Source organism: Vulpes lagopus, chromosome 16 (assembly GCF_018345385.1).
Source record: "Vulpes lagopus strain Blue_001 chromosome 16, ASM1834538v1, whole genome shotgun sequence".
Classification (NCBI taxonomy): Eukaryota; Metazoa; Chordata; class Mammalia; order Carnivora; family Canidae; genus Vulpes; species Vulpes lagopus.
This window is the reverse complement of record NC_054839.1, coordinates 53103394-53123658: the sequence shown is the minus strand read 5'-3', so window position 1 is coordinate 53123658 and position 20265 is coordinate 53103394. Positions and strand designations below refer to the sequence as shown.

General features: G+C 38.6%; 1 protein-coding gene across 4 annotated transcripts in view; it reads right to left on the bottom strand.

The window, feature by feature from the left end:
* The window catches only part of DGKH (diacylglycerol kinase eta), a 188276-nt gene that overhangs the window by 76766 nt on the left and 91245 nt on the right, over nt 1-20265 (bottom strand). For all 4 annotated transcript variants that reach the window (XM_041730914.1, XM_041730917.1, XM_041730916.1 and 1 more), the window contains exons 5-6: nt 4261-4365; nt 3846-3978 (exon numbers count right to left, since the gene is read on the bottom strand). In XM_041730914.1, coding sequence (XP_041586848.1) covers nt 3846-3978; nt 4261-4365 — 238 coding nt within the window. The remainder of the gene's footprint in view (nt 1-3845; nt 3979-4260; nt 4366-20265) is intronic.

Below are 20265 nucleotides of genomic sequence, written 5' to 3'. Positions count from 1 at the left end.
AAGGACTTTGTGACTCGAGCACAGACTTCCTAGAGAATAAACCAGTTTTTTAATGGTGTCTGATAAACAATAGTGTAAGGAAAGAGCACCACAGGAAGTAAGATGAATTTGAGTGACAATTTTAGCATGACCTGCTCCCTTTTGCTCCCATGCAAGTGACTATTTTAAAATTGAGGTTAATTAGTAATTCCAGGTTTTTCATCTCTTACGGTATTTCTCAAAAGTCTGGTCCCAGTTTTAGTTTTATCTGCAACATAATTCCCAGGCTGCTTTTTAAGTAAAACTAAGTATTTGATATTGACAGTCAATAACTGTTTTTTAAGAGGCAAAGAAGGAAGTAAAAGAGAGCAACAGCAAATGATTTCATGGCTTTTTGAAAATTTTTCTATTAAAAATCAAACAGCTCATTAAAAATAAAAATCACACTTGTAACAATAAAGAACTTCACGCAATGAGCCCTGAAAATTGGAAAGTTGCTTCATGTAGTACACAATAGTAATAAAATAAACCAAACTGAGATTATAGTCACTAAGGAATGGAAATGATTAATAGGCACCTTAATTTTGTTAGGCGACAATTAGATTTCTCCAAATGAGTTATTCTGAAATAAAGCACTTTTCCCTGACCTATAAAGCCATTATTTTAAAACCACAGAATTTAAAAAAATATATACTGACATGTCACAAAATTATGGTTTTTTTATTGCAATTTTTCAGCCTACCACACTGAATCTTTGTAAATGTTCCACAGTGGCTAAGATAAAAATTCATAGGTACCTATGTTAACATATTTAATGCTGTTGATTCAAAAGAAAAAAATCACCATTTAACTTTTTTTGTTTAATTACTGTTTAAATAACTGTGAAGAACAATTATGCTCTGATATTAAAATTAACATTCTCAATTGATTTAGGGAATTATTTATGAAAAGTATTTTCCATCTTCTCCATTCATATATTTTACTATGCAAGGCTTTAAAATAACAATTTTAGTAATTCTTCAACACAAACCCAGAAGACAAATCAGTACAGGCTTGTTTTACTGTGAAAAATTAGGGCAGAAAGATTAATTTAGTGATGGCTTCACACACGAAACTGAATTCCATTCCAATACCAAGTTACTCATTGTCACTGTTGAACAAATTTTTCTTGTATTTGCATCTCTGTTTTATCTTTTAAAGCCTTTTGTATCCTGTGTCTTTTGCTTTTATCAAGCAAGCAGTTTATTCAGATTTGGGGGGGCGCGTTTCTAAAGTTTAAGTCTAACTCGGATTACAAGAAAATGATCCTAAATAACCACATTCTCCTAAAGTAAAAAAGTAACTCCTTTATACATTCATAAAACCCTTGGGATTTTTAAAACCTTCTGCTACAGTTCTAACAATACCAATGGGCAAGACGCCACAGATTTAAAATTTTTATTAGCAGAGAAAGTGATAAAATTTTTATCATTTTTCTTTTAAAAGTACTGGAAAAATACTTAGTCATCCCAGTTTAAACTCAATACACAAACAATTAAATATATTTAATCCCACATAATGCTCAACTCAGAAGGGTACCACAGAGTATCTCAGACCTGACATCTTTTAGCATTTTGGGGATGAGACGCTAGGAGGCAACAGCTTAATGATCTTCAAAATAACTCCTCAGGGGTGCCTGGGTGGCACAGTTGGTTAAGTGTCTGTTTGGCTCAGGTCATGATCCCAGGGCCCTTGCATCAGTCTTCCTGCTCAGTAAGGGGTCTGCTTCTCCCTCTGCCCCTACCCCCTGCTTGTGATCTCTCTCTCTCTCTCAAATGAATAAAGATCTTTAAAAACACACACACACACACACACACACACACACAAAATAACCCCAGAATGTTACTGACCTGGTAAGAGTAACTCAGAGCAACAGAAACCCTTATAGATGACTAAAGTCATAAAGAGCAATCACACCTTGTTTGCAACCATTCTTTAAATCTTAAAAAAGAAAAAATGTGTAACGCCTCTTCCAAATGTTCGTCTTCATGAACTTTAGTGCCTCAGGCCATGATGCAATCTGCAATCATTTACTTGGTGGGTTTCTTACAAAGAACAGTTACAAATTTCCACAATTTATTTGACTAGAAAATCCACTTTCTTGTGTATATTTTTGCATTTAATTTTCATAGTGTCTGGAAGATATAAATGACTATTATCCCCGTTTTGCAGATGAGGAAACCAAAGTCAAAAAGAGTAGAGCTGGGCAGTCCAGGTGGCTCAGCGGTTTAGCGCCGCCTGTAGCCCAGTGTGTGATCCTGGAGACCTGGGATTGAGTCCCACGTCAGGCTCCCTGCATGGAGCCTGCTTCTTCCTCTGCCTGTGTCTCTGCCTCCCTCTCTCTCTCTCTCTCTCTCTCTCTGTGTCTCTCAGGAATAAATAAATAAAATCTTAAAAAAAAAAAAGAGTAGATCTACTTCCCTTGGTCACCATTTATAACACTGGGAGTGGGACTCGAACCCAGTGCCGGGTGGGGGTAGGGGCGGTGGTAACTGAGGAACTCTCTTCTTCACCTCTGTGATATATCATATTAAATAGCTGAAACTGGGACACCTGGGTGGCTCAGTGGTTGAGCGGCTGCCTTTGGCCCAGGGCATGATCCTGGAGACCCGGGATCGAGTCCCATGTCCAGCTCCCTGCATGGAGCCTGCTTCTCCCTCTGCCTGTGTCTCTGCCTCTCTCTGTCTGTGTCTCTCATGAATAAATAAGATCTTTTAAAAATAAATAAATAGGGATCCCTGGGTGGCGCAGCGGTTTGGCGCCTGCCTTTGGCCCGGGGCGCGATCCTGGAGACCTGGGATCGAATCCCACATCAAGCTCCCGGTGCATGGAGCCTGCTTCTCCCTCTGCCTGTGTCTCTGCCTCTCTCTCTCTCTCTCTGTGACTATCATAAATAAATAAAAAATTAAAAAAAAATCTTAGACATAGTTCAGAAAGTAGTACACAGTAGTGTGATCACTGAAGCATGAAATTAAACAAATCTGAATAAGTTATGAATATTCTCTTGGTAATAACTAGTGTATCTGCTTCCACTGATCACTGCTTTTTTATTTTATTTTATTTTTTAAAGATTTTATTTATTTATTCATGACAGACAGAGAGAGGCAGAGACACAGGCAGAGGGAGAAGCAGGCTCCCTGCTGGGAGCCCGACTCGATCCCAGGTCTCCAGGATCACACTCCAGGCTGAAGGCAGTGCCAAACCGCTGGGCCAACCGGGCTGCCCATGTTTTTTTATTAAAAAAACAAAAACAAAAACAAAACACAATCCCATAATGAAAACAAAAGCATGCCCTTGTGTTGAGAAAACCTTAAAGAAATGAGAAAGGATGGCATCCATTTAAATTAAGCAGAGTGAAGGAAAAGAAAGCACTTAAAACAATGAAATATAAATAGCAATTAGAGAAGAAGAGCCCAGTGCTGTCCTCACTGCAAGTTTTGTTCTGGGTAATCAGTCAGGACAGAAAAAGAATACTGGCAAACCAGAGAGGCAGACGAAGTGTAAAGACGTTCTTTAAACAGTAGGGGCTCCTTCCTCAGGAGTGAACGTGCTACATTTTGATTTATACTTCCTCCCCAATGATTTGCATCATCTTCCCTTTGCAAAAACGTTTTCCAAGCTAGTCCTATGTGTGCAGAGCTCCACTCCAAGCTGCAGCAGAATTTAACCCCCGCATCCCCACTGTCACTGAGGAGCTTCCCCACCCAAGGGACGTGCTCTCCTGTGCTGACGTTCCTTCGTCTGTTCCCTGCACAGAAGCACTGAGGGCAGCGGGTCTGCAGCTCAGTGCCGGGCTGGGGGAGGATGCGGGCTGAGTGCTACAGTACCTTCGCAGGACAGGCCATGGGAGGTGACTCCAGAAAGACTTTCTCTGCACACGTTACAGAAAGTGGGGCGGGCATGGGAGCAGGCGTACCAGTTATGCATCCCTGAGAAATGTTCCACGTTAAACTGGGCCACCTAGAAACGAGAGGTGAGCACAGATGGGCTGAACAAGAGAACAAGACTACAGGGACTTATTAACCCGGGGAATGCATGCAGTTAGGATTAAAATTTCAAATCTGTAATTTTTAAAATGAAAACACTTTAAGTAAAAAAACAAAAACAAAATAAAGGTCCATATCTGATTTAAGCAACTTGCTTAATCAAACTATACCTACTTTTCTTGGTAGAATATAGCTCTAGCTTTTCGGATGACAGTTCTCTAAAGGACAGGAGGTGCCGGGAAAGATGCTACTGTACCTCGTAAGGTTCTCTGGTCTGTACAGACTTCAGTGAGCTCATCCAATCCTCCATCTCCTTCCTGTTCTCAGCACACAGCATTAGTCTTCTGAATGGAGTGATTATCTGAAAGGGGTAATTCAATCTAATGATTGTTAATAACCAACAAGACAGATTACTGCAAAACCTAGCAATTGTACAAGGAAATTCCATTTTTTAGCCTTGTAGTCTTTACTTCCCTGATGAAGACAGTAAGAGTCTCTGTAACATAAATGAATTTAGTTCTCTGAGTACGATACAATGGGGTCTCGGAAAGAAAAATTCTAAGGAGGTGTTTCTTGTCTTTAATCTCGTTGCTACTTACTTGGGTCTTTTTTAGCCCCTTACCAAAGGCTAACCCAAATAAACAACGTATTCCTGTATCTTGGAATGTTTCTTGAAAATTGATTTTAAATATACTTCAGAATAATTCATCGTAAGCTTAGAATTAATACATAGTTTTCAATATGGAAATTCAGAAAGTTAAAAACCAAAGGAATGCAATACTGAATGATTCGTTATTGGCTCATGAAAACATCAGGAATATTCTGTTATTAAATAATGTTGGATTTACATATCATTTTCATTGTCTATTTTAACATGATTACAATATGAAGGGTACTTTCCCCCTTGTACAGAACTCAACTAATACTACTTTTTAATGAGAGCAGGACAGAAGAATTAACATAGAAGTCCTTTAATTGGCTTTAAGGGAAGGAAATAATTGTGACTTTTATCTTTTTTTCATGTCACTAAGGAACGCAAATTATATTAAGAGTCTTAAGGCAAGTGAAATGAAGACTTTGTACTGTTACAGCACCAAAAGCGATTCAAAGTAAGATTCTGAAATGACCTGAAAGAAGCCCCTATTTATGTGTGAATACAGCATTCTAGTTGTAATCTTGAAGTTGCTAAGTCCTAAGCGGTCACTGCAAAGAAGGGACCATTTACTTACTTGTGAAAGAAGAGCAAACTTCACACGCATTCCTCGAAACTACCTCCAAATAACAAGGTATATACTTAGATGGCCAATGAGAAATTTTCTCAAGTTAGAAGCCATTTGATCAAGTGATAATCTGCATATTGCATTAAGAAGCAGATTTCTGAAGTCATGAAAAAGCAATAATCATCTAAAAACAAAAGAAACCCTTCCCCCACGGAGTAAAACAGCAAGCCCCGGTCACTACTGTTCATCTCAGGAAATAAGTCCATTATTCAAAACTGTAGAGACGAGCCCAATCTTAGCTACTCACCACTCATTGCTTCCTTTCTTTCGTCTTTAGAGTGCACGATCCTTCCTTAAACCAAAGGCCCTTTCATGCATCTCACAGGCACTCACGCTTAAATACAGCCTTCCAGAAGTCACATGGAGGAGGAGCACCAACCATTCAGCTTTGGGTATTTGTTAATTGCATATGAAATTGAACAGAACCTCACTTCTGCATTTTCTTCTGTTTTCCACCACCCTCTTGGATAAAGCTTATTAGCAGTTGGTCACTTGTCTTCCTGAATAAATAGTTAATGAAAGAGCACTGCCTCCCTCATTACTTAGGAGCCAAATGGATGCTTTATTGCTTCAAAATGTTTTTCTAGGGCAGCTCATCAAATGCAGCAGAAAAGATACCATTAAATCATAATATTCTCCTGGCTCTGACGATTGGCCCAGCAGTCCAGAAATCTCCCAGTTTCACTGGACTGACTGAATAAATCTGATTTATCTGAATAAATATCACTGCTAGCGTATTTGTTTATTTATTTGCTATACTATACAATGTAACTCGAAGGATTCCCTCACTTTCATTATGATCTTATAGTGAGACAAATATTATTCAGATAAATAAATCTGGCTTGTTATTTTATCCTTTTTATTTTTTGCTGAAGTCGAAGTAAAGCAGGATGTCTGATGGTTTTAACTATCTTTAATGCCTTTGAATTCTTTAAAAGTCACTGTGAATTCAATAAAAAGGGAAGAAAAAAGAATAGAGAAATAGCTTCAAATTTTTCTCTTTTTTAAAGATTTTATTTATTTATTCATGAGAGACACAGAGAGAGAGGCAGAGACACAGGCAGAAAAAGAAGCAGGCTCCCTGCAAGGAGCCCAATGTGGGAATTGATCCCAGAACCCTGGGATCACCCCCTGAGCCAAAGGCTCAACTGCTGAGCCACCCAGGTGCCCTAGCTTCAAATTTTTCTTATAGCTTTTGTAACTGTATAGAGGCCTCAATCTTTAAAAAAAAAAATTTTCAGCAACATAAATCATACATGTACCTTACATGCTAATGGAGCAAAATGTGTACTTGGGCAATTTCTCCTTTTTAACAAAAATATGTTTAAAAATGGTCAAAAAAAGCAAATAAAGATCATAACACAAAAGTTGTTTTCAAGTGCCAAAAAGAACTTACGCAATTTTGATTTATAGGCCTTGTGATTAAGAAATCTACTGATTATAGTTACATTATAAGATGTCTGTATGGAAAAGAAAATCCTCTGTAAATCATGTGTCATGCAGAGATGTCTGGCTTTGTGCCTTCTGTATCAAAAACACCTCCTCAAAAAAAATTAAAAATTAAAAATTTAAAAAAAAAAAACACCTCCTCAAGCAGCCTGGAGTTGCTTGGGCCTAACTCATGACCAGCCTGGCTTCCCAAGCAAACCTGTATGGTCCCCCAGATTGGCCCTTCCTCTTCTGCTGTAACCTCTCACCAGCCCACCAAAGCTGAGTCCTCCCCGCACCTTTTATCTACATTCTTCCTCATCCTCCACCCCTGTAGGAAAGAAATGGGACAGTCACAGTTGTCTGACAGGCTTTGGTCATATCCTAACTGAACCTCATCACACTATAGTGGTCTCCCCTCTAAATCTTCACTAGGAAATATTTAGGAAGCAGCAAACTCTGAAAATTATTTGGTTCTTACTCGGAAAGTCAACATACTCAGCCTTTTTATTATGACAGGGTGTGGAGATGGAAAGGTAGAGGTATGGGGAGGGGGCTAACCCAGGGAGGTCTGTCTGAGACTGGGGGGGCATGGAAGGTACCCCAGGCCAGGAAGTCTAGAGGACTTTTTTACTGTTCTTGAAGGACCTGCAGCTTACCTCTCCTAAACTGTCCTCTAGCCCAGTCCTTATCTCAACTTTACTCTTTACCCTTTCTCCTCACCACCCCAACATCCCCAAATAATTCTTTTCAGGCACATCTGAACTTATTTCACTAATTGGCTTTCTGACTATAACCACCACGCCCGCCTCAGAACACTTTGCCTGTTCATCCACCCCAGCATTTACTGAGCATGTACTGCATGCCAGAGAGACCAGGGGCTTTGCCTTAATAATCTAGAACGGAGACAAGGAAGTAAGTCAAGGGCTACTTGTCTGAAAAATAGCTGTATAAGATGGATACAAAGGAGAGACATCTAAATCAGTCTCCTAGGGCACCTGGGCGACTCAGTGGTTAAGCGTTTGATCCTGGGTCCTGGGATCAAGTCCCACACCAGGGAGCCTGCTTGTCCCTCTGCCTGTGTCTCTACCTCTCTCTGTGTGTCACTCATGAATAAATAAATAAAAATATTTTTAAAAAATCAGTTTCCTAAATGCTACCTCAAATAATATACAAATTCTCCATTAATAGAGATATTGCTCCATTTGGAGAGTCAGTGGCCTATAAGTATTAATCCGACAACACTATTACGGGTGTGTAAGAATTGAGAATTTCTCAGTCCAATAAAGCATACAAATACATAAAACAGGAGACACTCTAGCATTAAATATATCAAATTCTATAGATGAGTAACATTTTAGTTAAGACTTTAAATACATAAACATGCACAGGAAATAAACCCCACAAATATTGTACTGGTCATCTTTCAGTGAAGGGATTACAGATGATTTAATTTTAATTTTTTTGGCTTGTCTATGGTTTCCAAAGCAAATATTTTGTACTTTTATAATAAAAGTATTATTTAATTTTTCTTTCTTTCTTGCTTTCTTTCTTTCTTTCTTTTTTTTTTTTTTTACTAATGGAAGGATGGGAATTCAGAATTTAAAACTCTGCATTGTTCTTAAAGTTGGCTGGGGTTCTTAAAGGAGGAGTTCTTAAAGTTGGCTTTAAGAAACCAAGGTGTTTCCATTAGAAACACCTGGGAGAATTTTTAAAATCCCAATGTCCAGGCCACACTCCATACTAATTAACTGAGAACGTACTGAGGGTGAGGCCCAGCCACCGTTTGTTTGTGTTTTGTTTTTTTTTAACTTCCAAATATTTGCAAAGTTCAGGTATGTGTGAGAACCAGTGCCCTAGAGATATTTTACTATTCCCCACAACATTGTCAGAACGTAAAAAATGATAGAAGTTTGTGTAGACAAGTGAATTACAGGGAATTGCTAATCTGCAAATTCCCACCTGGAAGCCACTCATGTAACAGCAAAGTGATTCAGTGCGTACATTCTGGAGTGTGGCCCACTTTGAATAAAGACCAACAGCAACCTTTCTTACTTCTGTGGCTGTGAACAATGTTTCCTCCACTCTATGAGCTTTGGTGTGGTACCTGCTAAGGGAGGGTAAAAGCATTAACTCCCAGCTCTACAGAGTGTGGGGGGTGTTAGTGAGGCAATCCAAGTAAAGCATTCAGCACAGTGTCTGTGAGGAAGCCAAATCTCAGTCAATATTAGCATCCCAGTTCTTGGCGTGGAGAGAAATTATGTATACACGTGCAGATTTCTTCTATTTTATATATATATATTTCTTTTGTGTCCACAGTCAAAAATAACATGAACTGGAGGCATTTTGCCAACAAAACAGTCACTGACTAGAAACCACCAAAATGAGAATAATGACAATGAGCTGCTCTTTAGAAGATATTGGGAAAATATTAACAAACGATCAGGAAAAAACGGTCCCCCCCTTAACTGCACTGCATCTCACCTTACCCACAGCAGAAATATCAGATGGCAAAAGGCTTACCAAAGTGAGGCTCATCAGATCCCTGTACGATACTATAAGAGTTCGACATGCCATCTCTAGGGACTTAAACTATTTTAGCAGAGTTTCTTCTTTTAACTCAGATTTTTGATTCCATGATGAAGGAAACTCTGCAAACTTCTGTGGCAATTTTAAATGTCCAAAAACTTCTTTCATTAGGAAATTCGTATTTCTAATCTAAAGCTCTTTACAACAAACTGATCATATTGGCCCTATTGCAGTCCTTTTTTTAAAAAAAAAAACTATATATGTTTTATTTCACTTGTTTATCTTTTAATACCAGATATATTATTGATATTTATTGAGATATAATTCACAATACCATTCAATTCATCTGCTTAAATGGTACAATTCGATGGTTCTTAGTGTATTTAATTTTTTTTTTTAATTTTATTTATTTATGATAGGCACACAGTGAGAGAGAGAGAAGCAGAGACATAGGCAGAGGGAGAAGCAGGCTCCATGCACCGGGAGCCCGACGTGGGATTCGATCCCGGGTCTCCAGGATCACGCCCCGGGCCAAAGGCAGGCGCCAAACCGCTGCGCCACCCAGGGATCCCCGGTTCTTAGTGTATTTAAGGTATTAACAGTAACTCCCATTTCCTCCAAAGCTGGCTCCACCCTCAGGCCTAGGCAACAACAAATCTACTTTATCTCTAGTTATGGAATGAGCAAATCATGGGAATAAAAGGCGCAGCATAAGGAATATAGTCAATGATATTGTAATCGTGCTGTATGGTGGCAGATGGTAGCTACACTTGGGGTGAGCACAGCATAATGTTTAAACTTGTCCAATCACTAGTCTGTACACTTGAAACTATTGTAACATTGTGTGTCAACTACACCTAGATTAAAAAAATTCATCCAAACAATTTTTTAATTAAAAAAATAAAATGAGGTCTGACATAAAAAAAATTGATGCCATGTTTGATAACTACATAATTAAATTCTTTAAATCAAATCAGTTTCATAACCCAAATTCATTTATAAAGTTAACCTGATATCCCAATTTGATATTCAAAACCAGTATCACTTTCTAGAGATATAACTGCAAAAGTAAAAAAGGAAAAATTTAAATAAACACACAGAATAAAAAAAAGACTGACAGCACTGCAACATCATTACATTAAATGAGAGGAGCCAAAAGACCCCATATTGTGTGATTCCATCTACATGAAATGCAGTGTTTATTTTCTTTTATCTTTAGTGATTAATCCTGAACTGTCTGATTGAAATAATTCATATGCAGTAAGAAACCTTTCTTGGACAGCAGAACAAAGAGAAAGTTTAATTGAACTCATAACAGTTTTTTATTGCCTGTGTTTATTATGACTTACGGGATAGAATTTGACTTTTGTCAAAGCCAGATCAGGGGTAATTATGTCTCTTCAACACTAGTTTGCTATACTTGGAAGTTGCCAACTGCTCAGTCTTAATATACCTACCTCTTCATCCTCCCTCAAATGTCTATAACTAACTCTTAAATTATGTATGTTGCATTTTTTCATTCTTCTTTTATGAAACGAAATAATTCACTCTGACAACTTAAATGTGCCAAACTATAGTGTAGTCCTTCATCTTAAGTGACTATTATGATCGTAAAGATACTCCCACATTTCAGACAGCAACCTGGGAACCTCTATATCCAAGAGCATAGATCCTCAACTACATGTGTGCACCTGAATCAAGCAAAGAGTTCTTCCAAAAGATATCCAACCACACCCCAAACCAGACTTGGTAAATCAAAATCTTATTTTGGTGGGAGGTATGGATAATTTCAGATGTAATCTGTAGTTTGACAAAGCTGTACAGGTGATTTTGATGCACACCACTGTTTATCAGCCGTGAAGGGCAGTAGAAGCAACCAACTTTTCCATTAATCAAGTCAGAATCTGGTCTAAGGAATGTAAAGAAAGTGCTCTTAATCTATGGCTCCCAATCTCCCTTTTCAGTACCCTCCTACTCCCAAATTTCCAGTGTTCTCATCTGTCCCTAATTGCATTCCTTTGTATGGGATCAATCTGAAATAGCCTACCACCTACAGCACCCATGTGACATAACAGAGGTCCCAAAACAGTGATCTCTGATGCTTTTTTCCGGCCATTCTGTTTGAACCCTGAAGGGCTGTGTTGTAAAACAACAACAATGACAAGAAGTTAAAATCTATCATTTTAGACATGTACTTTGCTCTTCACAGTAAGAGCAGCTTAAACCTATTTTCTTCAGCTGGCCACTTCATACACTTATATTACCAAGTAGCCCCTGGAGGCATTTGAGTTTGCAAGTCTTGCAGAGATGGACTCCTCTTCCTTCTGGGGTTAATACTTCCCTATTTCATCATCCAGTTGCCTCAAGTCCCATCTGTTTTCTAAGATGACAACTGCTGACCTAAAAATAATTTTTTCTGAGGTTGTTATAGATGATAAAGGTTCAGTGCATATTTTCTCCCAGTGGTGCTTGAATTTTAATGGAAGACTAAGAAAAATACAATGTCACAACAAATGCATTTTTGGCACCAAGACCAATGAGAGAGCCAGAAAGCACAATTTAAGTCAACAAAATAACAGAATTTTAGATTAAAAAGAGACACTATCATACTGATGTAATGCCATAAACATTCATTAAATAGCTATAAACACTGTGGAATCTGCATTAAGTGCCCATGAAGAGAGTAGTTCCATAAAATCTTGGAGCACAGATTTAACAATATCTCGAATGATGTAAAATAACATATAAAGATGTAATGGACTAACGATAAGACTGAGGTTGATGGGTAATTGCCATACACTCAAGAAACTCATTAGTAACCTACCGATGGAATTTATAAAGACATTCTGCTTTGTAGTCAATGCACCATGTCAACAGGATCCTACATCATATTGCTTGGGAATTGAGCTAATGTCTTCCTCTTTCCTTTCAGAAAGATCTACACATCTTTTCAGATGTCTATGTACAGCCATGTTTAGATTTGTGCACAAATACACTAAACACTATTACTGAGAGTTAGAGGATCTTTGAAAGTCATTCCACCCCTCTGGTTTTGGCTGGCTGATCATCTTTCCAATGAATGAGTCATTCTAGCTGAATAACAACTTACTAATCTTTGTGGGCATTCCTATAACATAGGCTAGGAAGTATCAAGCATCTCCATAGGCTCTCAGAATAAAGAGGGAGGCATTACTTATGAACACAGGGAAGTCCACCCCAGTGCTGCTTATTTTCCTATCAAAAGAGAAGCTGTCATCTGTAGACATAATATTGATTTCAAAAATCAAACTAGAAATCCAGTAATTACCTAAACTTTCATATAAATGATTGAGAATTCTGTACTATAATATGAAATATAACTTACTTGTGACAAGATTCTACAAAAGAAGCGCAAGTATTGACAAAATAGATACTGATGGAAGTTTTTTTGTAAAAATGTAAACTATTGTTCTGAGAAATGTACTCACTATAGAAACGAAAAAGACCTCTGGACAAGAGCAGAATCTCTTTGCCAAGAGGACGTCTGTCTTCTTATCTACAGGAATACTTGACTACAAATTTATGGCAAAAAGGCAGTATCTCATTGATTCTTCAGTCATCTCTGTAAATTACGGAATTAATTTTGTTACAACACATTGAAGGGGAAAAAAAAACAAATGTAGAAGCTAAATGAGTTGTCTACAGTAAGTGAATACATTTCTTGTAAGAGGAGTTACTAAAGTAGTAACAGCACTATTATAGCAAGTAAAATAAAAATAAAAGATTATTCCTTCACTGTAAAATACCGAATTGAATAACTACAAGCAACTCAAGAAATCTTTCTCGTTCACCAGCTTTGTTTAGGAAGAACAATGGAAAAGAAGTAGAGTTAAAAACTGGCAATGATATTTTTAGGGAAGCCCACTGAAGAATGAGGGGTCAAGTAAAATGAGGCAAAAGATTTTCTTTAAAGTACTCTGGATGAAATAGGGAAAAAAGAGACTAGATGAAGCAAGTGTTGGCAACATCTAGGTAATAGTAGGAGCTGGGCAATGGGGATGTAGGGCTTCACAACAACCCTGAGTTTGTGTGTTTTTGAAATGTTTCACAATTAAAAAAAAAAAAAAAAACCTATACCCAAGCACTGGGAATAAGCAAAACTCTTCAAGGAGCTAAGGACAGAGGTGAGGGACCTGGGTGTCTTAGTCTTATGTACAGACACTATTAAATGCTTGGCCGTGAACTCAGCTTACAGACCACACCACACCTATCTAGACCCAAGTTTCTGACCTATAACTGTCTTCTCCTGTATCAAGTTCAAATTAGGTGAGTAATGTGGTCCCCTCACTCAAATGGCCTAAAATGTCCAAAGAAACTAATAAACTCTGTCTTCTGTCCCTGGGTGAGGTGGGGTGGGATGGTCTGAGCTGAAGAGAACTTTGCAAATCTTACTTCCAGAATTCTTGAGCTTCAATGACTCTGCTTAAGATTAAGTTGGCAGGCCACAAAACCTACTTCTTGACTAAGGAATAATGGCTTCATAACAAAGTCATTTTCCAAGTTAATTCGATTTCCCTCTATAACCCAATGTTGGTTTTTTTATTGCCTCAGAGTATTAAATATAAATAAAACATAAATTCTGATATATTTCCATGAAAAAAGGAACCACAGATTTCAATGCTGTCGAGTACCAATCCCCTCACTACATACACAATATTTCCATAGGATCTCACATTCTGAAAAGTAAATTTTTCCTTCATTTCAATGTAAGAATCCAAAATACTCTAAAATCAAAATTTTACTGAAAAAGCATTTAATAAAATATTAACAAAATAAAATAGAGGCATGTAAGCTAGCAGAATCCAGTTTTCAAAGAAGCAGCCGAATTCAACATCGTATAATTCATATAGTCTTAGAACCTACACAAAAAATGTTAAAGAAAGCAATCGATTTAACATCTTCTGAAACTATTTTGTCTTTGAGACTTTGTTTCAGAGTAATCGGCCTAAATGTGACTTCCCAGAGTCTCTGGTTTACTGGAGAACATAAGGTAGGAGGATATAGTGAAACCATAGAAGGTAAAGACCATCCCTCTCAAAGGTGTGCTCCCCAATCCTGCTCTCACTGGGCAAAGGACCCAGCAGAGGCCTCAGGGAGTCTACCAAGAATGGCTTTCTGTGTTGCTTACTGGGGTATCTTATTATGCCATTTGTATAGATAAATTACATGTATGATAATAATAAACCACTGTTTCTCTGAAGACTAATGAAGTTTGGACTCAACTCAGTATTAAAAGTTTCTAAGGGGACGCCTGGGTGGCTCAGCAGCTGAATGCCTGCCTTCGGCCCAGGGCGTGATCCTCAAGTCCCACAGTGGGCTCCCTGCAGGGAGCCTGCTTCTCCCTCTGCCTATGTCTCTACCTCTCTGTGTGTGTGTCTCTCATGAATAAATAAATAAATAATCTTTTTAAAAAAATAAATAAAAGTTTCTTAAAATTCAAACAAACTGTGGTTATTAATGTTTGGTCAAGTCTCTATAGTATTAGTTTCCTATTGCTGCTACAAATCATTCTCTCATAGTTGTGGCAGTCAAAAGTTTAGGATCAAGGTGTCCAAAGGGCTGAATTCATTTTGGAGGCTATAGGGGAGAATCTATTTGCTTGCTATTTCCCCCTACTAGACACTGCCCGCATGCCCTAGGGCTCATGGTCCCTTCCTTGCATCAAGCCAACCTTCTGCTGCCACAGTCACATCTTTCTTGATTCCTCCTGCCTCCTTCTTATAAGGGCCCCTGTGATTACACTGGGCCCATTCGATAACCCAGGATAATCTCATCCCAAGATCCTTAACATAATCAAAACAATAGGGTCCTTTTTGCCACATAAAGTAACATTCACAGCTTAGAGACATTAGGATGAAAATGTCTTTGTGGTTCATCATTCAGCCTACCACACCCATATAATAAATAATACAAAATTAGAACTTTCAATATTGTAATAGTGAACAGGTAAATCAATGATACTGTCATCTATTTTATTATACTCATAATTTCAATTCATATCCATGGATACAAATGACTTTTCTTCAAAAGAATGAATAGTTAAGGTCTTGAAAAATAGGATAGATACTTAGGAGGCTCTAATGTTGATAAATAAGCAGAATGATTGCTCCAGTGGCATCTCATGCTTTTAAAGTGCTTTGCTGTCAATAAGGTCACATATATTATCTCATTTAATCTTCCAGATAACTGGCCTACTTGATATGTAAAAAGAAATTTAACTTGTTTAAAATTGCAAAGTCATTAAGTAGGAGAATGGAAGTATACAGTCAGGTCTTTTGGATGCAAATCACACCTATCTTCCTGGTTATCCCCGACAAACTGTTTCTCAGCTGCCTTTATGTGGATCACAGGACCCGGTCAAAAATGAAATCGATTGTGCTATCATTTGATATGTGTAACTCTAAGAAATCAATTGGCATCAAAACAATCTGTCAAGATAAAACAAATGCATTAAGATATACAAAGTTTCAAATCAGCAATAGCAAAATAATATTTCCTATAAAAATTTTTAAAATAATTAAGCTGTAACTTCCTTTCCCTATATATATAATAATAGTTACACCTATCTCTTCTATCCCTTATTACTAAACACAGACTTGAGTCACCAAAATTGGTATTTAAAAAGAGCCTAAAAATTACTGATCATCACTCTAAGAGCAGACCAAAAACCCATGAATATTTAGAATTCCGATATAAAGCAAGTATGTTTCACAACTACCGAAGGTACATAAAAGAATTCAAAGCTGAAAGGCAGGCTGCACAAAGCACCTGCATTACTCTATGCAGTGCACTCCGTGTTCACAAGGTTGCAAGCTTCTCTTCAGGTTCCGCACTCACCTATTTGAAAACCCGTTTACTGCCCTTCCCCAATTACCTCACCGAAGCTTGCCACTTTCCACTGCAACATGCTATTCGTACCTCGACAGCACTTTTGTCCACTTACACATTAGCACTGGGTCCTTTCCTGACTCCACCCGCTTCACGTGTGCTTCACAACCACATTGTAAAGGGCAAGTGGGATGCTCGCCCAGAGCATGTTAGGTGATGGGCAAAGATGATGGGGTACATGAGCTATCACGTCGTGAGGAAGGTGCAGAAGGACACCTACTGTGGTAGTTTAAGACTCACACTCTTTGACTCCAATGCCAAATTTTCATTCTTTCACTAGAAAACGTAGAGTGCCTTGTTTTATGTCAGGTGACGTCACAGCTCAGGGACAGAAAGACCCGGTCCCTGGATTCCTGGAGCTTGCCGCTCACTGAGGAGCACAGATAAGGAAACCGAATTCCAATACAGTGGGTTCCTGCCACCTTCCAAACCACTCAGCTTAGCTTCCAAGATCCTTCAAGATCCAGACCCTTATGTGTGCTGTGAGCACCCAGGGTGCAACTAGAATACAGTGGAAGGCAGCTGACCAAGACCAAAGACTCAGGCAAAGCTTTCTTGGTGGGGGGGAGTGATAGTCAAGCAAGTAACGGTGAGATGCAGGTAAGCCTGGGAGCATATTTCTGTGGGGAGGGAACCGGGGGAAGGAAGGGGGGGCATGCTGCAGACCAAGGGGCATACAAACTCATAACGAAGAAAGGTCAAGATAAGGGTTGGGTATGATGAATAGTGTAAGATGGCAACCATGGGTAGAAGAATAAGGCAAAGTTAGAGAGGTCATCACAAAAAACCTTTTACGGTACTAAAGGGTGTGGATTTGAACCTTAAAGTGACAGAACATGCCCTAACAGGCTTTAAGCCAGGAGGAACCAGGAAACATATGTTCTAGAAAGATGGCTGGCAGCCATAGAGAGGGTCAGCTTTGTGTTTGGTCACAGGGGAGAAGATTCTTTTTTTTTTTTTTTTTTTAGATTGGTTAATTTATTTGAGAGAGAGAGCAAGCTCAAGTAAGGGGAGGGGCAGAAGGAGAGGGGGAGGGAGAGAATCCCCAAGCTGACTCCCCACTGAGCGTAGAACCCTTCGAGGGGCTAAATCCCAGGGGCTCTCAGATGACGACCTGGGCTGAAATCAAGAGTCCAACACTTAACTGACTGGTGCCCTCGAGAAGACTCATTAACCTTTGGAAAAGGCCTGAAAGGACATGAGGTCAGGATGGCAGTGGGCTGCAGTGTAGGGGAGCATGCCATGAAGATGTGAGCACATAGGAGACAGGCGAAAGAGTTAACAGCTTTTTCGGAGACAGAATGAATGGGACTTGGTGATTAGCAGGTCGTGAGGTGTGACAATGACGGAGCAGCTTAGATGATTCCAGCTTCCACATATGAAAAGGAAATAGCTTGCAAGTCCAAAATAATCAGAATTACCACTTACGGAGTAATTCAAACAGGCCAGGACCCGTGTGTGCTAAATATAAAACATTATTTATATAAGATAAATAAGATTTAGATAAGATACTTATCTCATCTACACAACCCCAAAACTAGCATTTGAGGAATCTCAGAAAGGAGGCTTGACACTTGCCCAAGGTCACAAGTACATTTAGGATTTCAAACAAAATTCTGTCTGCCTTCCTAGCCACCTACTAGAGAATGAAAGGATAGTAAAAAATTTACTGATGGTACCCTAGAAGAATAAGCAGAAAAGACTTGACGTGCTGCTCACTTTTTCTCCTCTTAAAAATAATCAGGGAAACTGTACAGTTATATTTTAATCCTATACATACTTGCATATACTTTAAAGATGGACAATAAAATTACTATGATGAGCTGGTAAATGAATAACAACAACAACAACAATAGTAAATGTGCTAGCATAGATAGGTCTCTGCAAACCAGGCACCTCTAGAAAAAAAAATATTAACAGGATATATAATCATATAAAGCATCTTATTTGAGAGGGGTTTTTTTAGTATTAATTGCAATAACAAGGGTCACGGTGATTTTAGAAATTATTTATGTAGGCTGTCACACACACTTCTACTGCAAATTACCAGTGAGTATTAGTTAATGGACACAGTAAAAGTTTTACCACTCATTTAATATTTTCAGAATGTACCAGAGATTGGAACAGAGCATTAGCCTCATTCCCTTGGCACAAGCTCTATTGGTTTATAACCGTAAATTGCTTTGTACGGAACACATATGTGATGGGAAAGTTCAAAGCAAAGTAATTATCTTGTTTGTACCAGTCACCACAAAACTAAAACATTTCTAAAGCCTAAATTTTCCATTACACCATAATCATACTTAAGGAATAGAGAAGACATTAGAATATGCTAGAAACTTAAAAAAAGAACCATGCCAATGATACCAAAGGAGCACTTTAAAGCCATTTCAAAGCATCTCTCAATTGCCTACTAGCAGCACCAGGATGTCTTCCCATCATTTCAAATTCATAGTGTCTAATTCACAATGTCTTCTTTTTACAAACAATAAACCTACTTGTGTTTTCATTTTCTACCCTTAATTAAAGGCATCATTTATATAGCAATCCTTCCAAACTCTACGTTAGTTTCCTCCTCTCTTGTCCCCCTTCCTGCTGGCCACAGCTCTCCAGTCTTTCCCACAAGATCGCTCATACATTGCTTCCTTCCCTCCCGTTACAGATGGTCTGATATGTACCCTTATCATGTTTCCTTGGACACTGTAGCAGTGTCCAAATTGAGCTTCCTGCAAAGCCCATCACTCTTGTCAAAGGCATCTGATAGGAAGCTGCCAGAAAGGGCTTCCATGAAGCATTTAGAATTTCCTCTGAATAAGTAAGAAGCATTTGTGAAACAAAAAAATTCAAAATGTATTGAGGATGAAAAGCCCATCTCTCTCCCAAATCTGCGCCCCAGCCACCATGTCTCCTTCCTAAAGGCAAGTATGTCAGCTTCTATGTATCTCTCCAGAGAGATTCTCTGCATAGACAACAAATATGTGCTCTTTCAAGGTTTAAATCCATGGCTGTGGGCCCATACACACAAACCCCACCTGCACAGAGTAACAAACACAGCGTAACATTTTATACACGCACATTGTTCCACATCTGGCTTTTCACACTGAATAATACTTGGGGCTCAGTGAGTATTTTTATTACATACAGAACTGATTCCTTCTTCCTCGTGGTTGCAAACATTGTACTATGGGAAATATGTCATAATTCATTTCAACCAGTCTAACTGGCACATTTGGGTTATTTCCAATCTCGTGCTATTACAATGGGTGAGTAGCCTGGTACGTATGCCTTGGCACACATAAACAGTACTTTTCTCTACCTCTGCTAATTCTGGATAATATGGGCAGTGAAGGCACTGATGAAACCAAGGACTTAAAAAAAAAAAAACTTTCTTTACCACCTATGCTGTAAAGTGTGAATCTTGGTCATATTATAGTTAACCTTAGGTTAAAATCTTTTAGAAGTTTTTCAACAGCACTTTTGAGTATAGTCCTGTCAGTCATTGCTGGGGGACATGCTTTTATCCATCCAACCTAAAACATACTCACATAAACAACACTTTACTAAAAAAAAAAAAAAAAAAAAAAAAAAAAAAAAAACACTTTACTTGTACAAAACAGCAACTCTAAATTCCTACGAACGTTCCCAAAAGGGGACACCTGGGTGGCTCAGTGGTTTAGCACCTGCCTTCGGCTCAGGGCGTGATCCCGGGGTCCTCACATTGGGCTTCCTGCATGGACCCTGCTTCTCCCTCTGCCTATGTATGTCTCTGCCTCTCTCTCTCTCTCTCTCTCTCTGTGTCTCTCAAAAAAAAAAAAAAGGTTTCCAAAGGGAGAAGGATTAGCTGATTTGTTCTCATACCTTTTCTTACATTATGAGCCTAGCAAATAGAGTACTCCAAGATTTTTTAGTCTAGCTACAAAAGGACCAACGGTTTCTTGTTTCCTAGGACTCTGGTCTGAGGAAGCTCATGATAACATTAAGAAGTATTTCTCTGGGTGAGACTCTTGGAAAAGATTCTGTATCATTAAATGAAAAGATAAACATGATACCCCTACAGAAACAATGATAAGATAATTCATTTCTAAAAGTCTGATGTC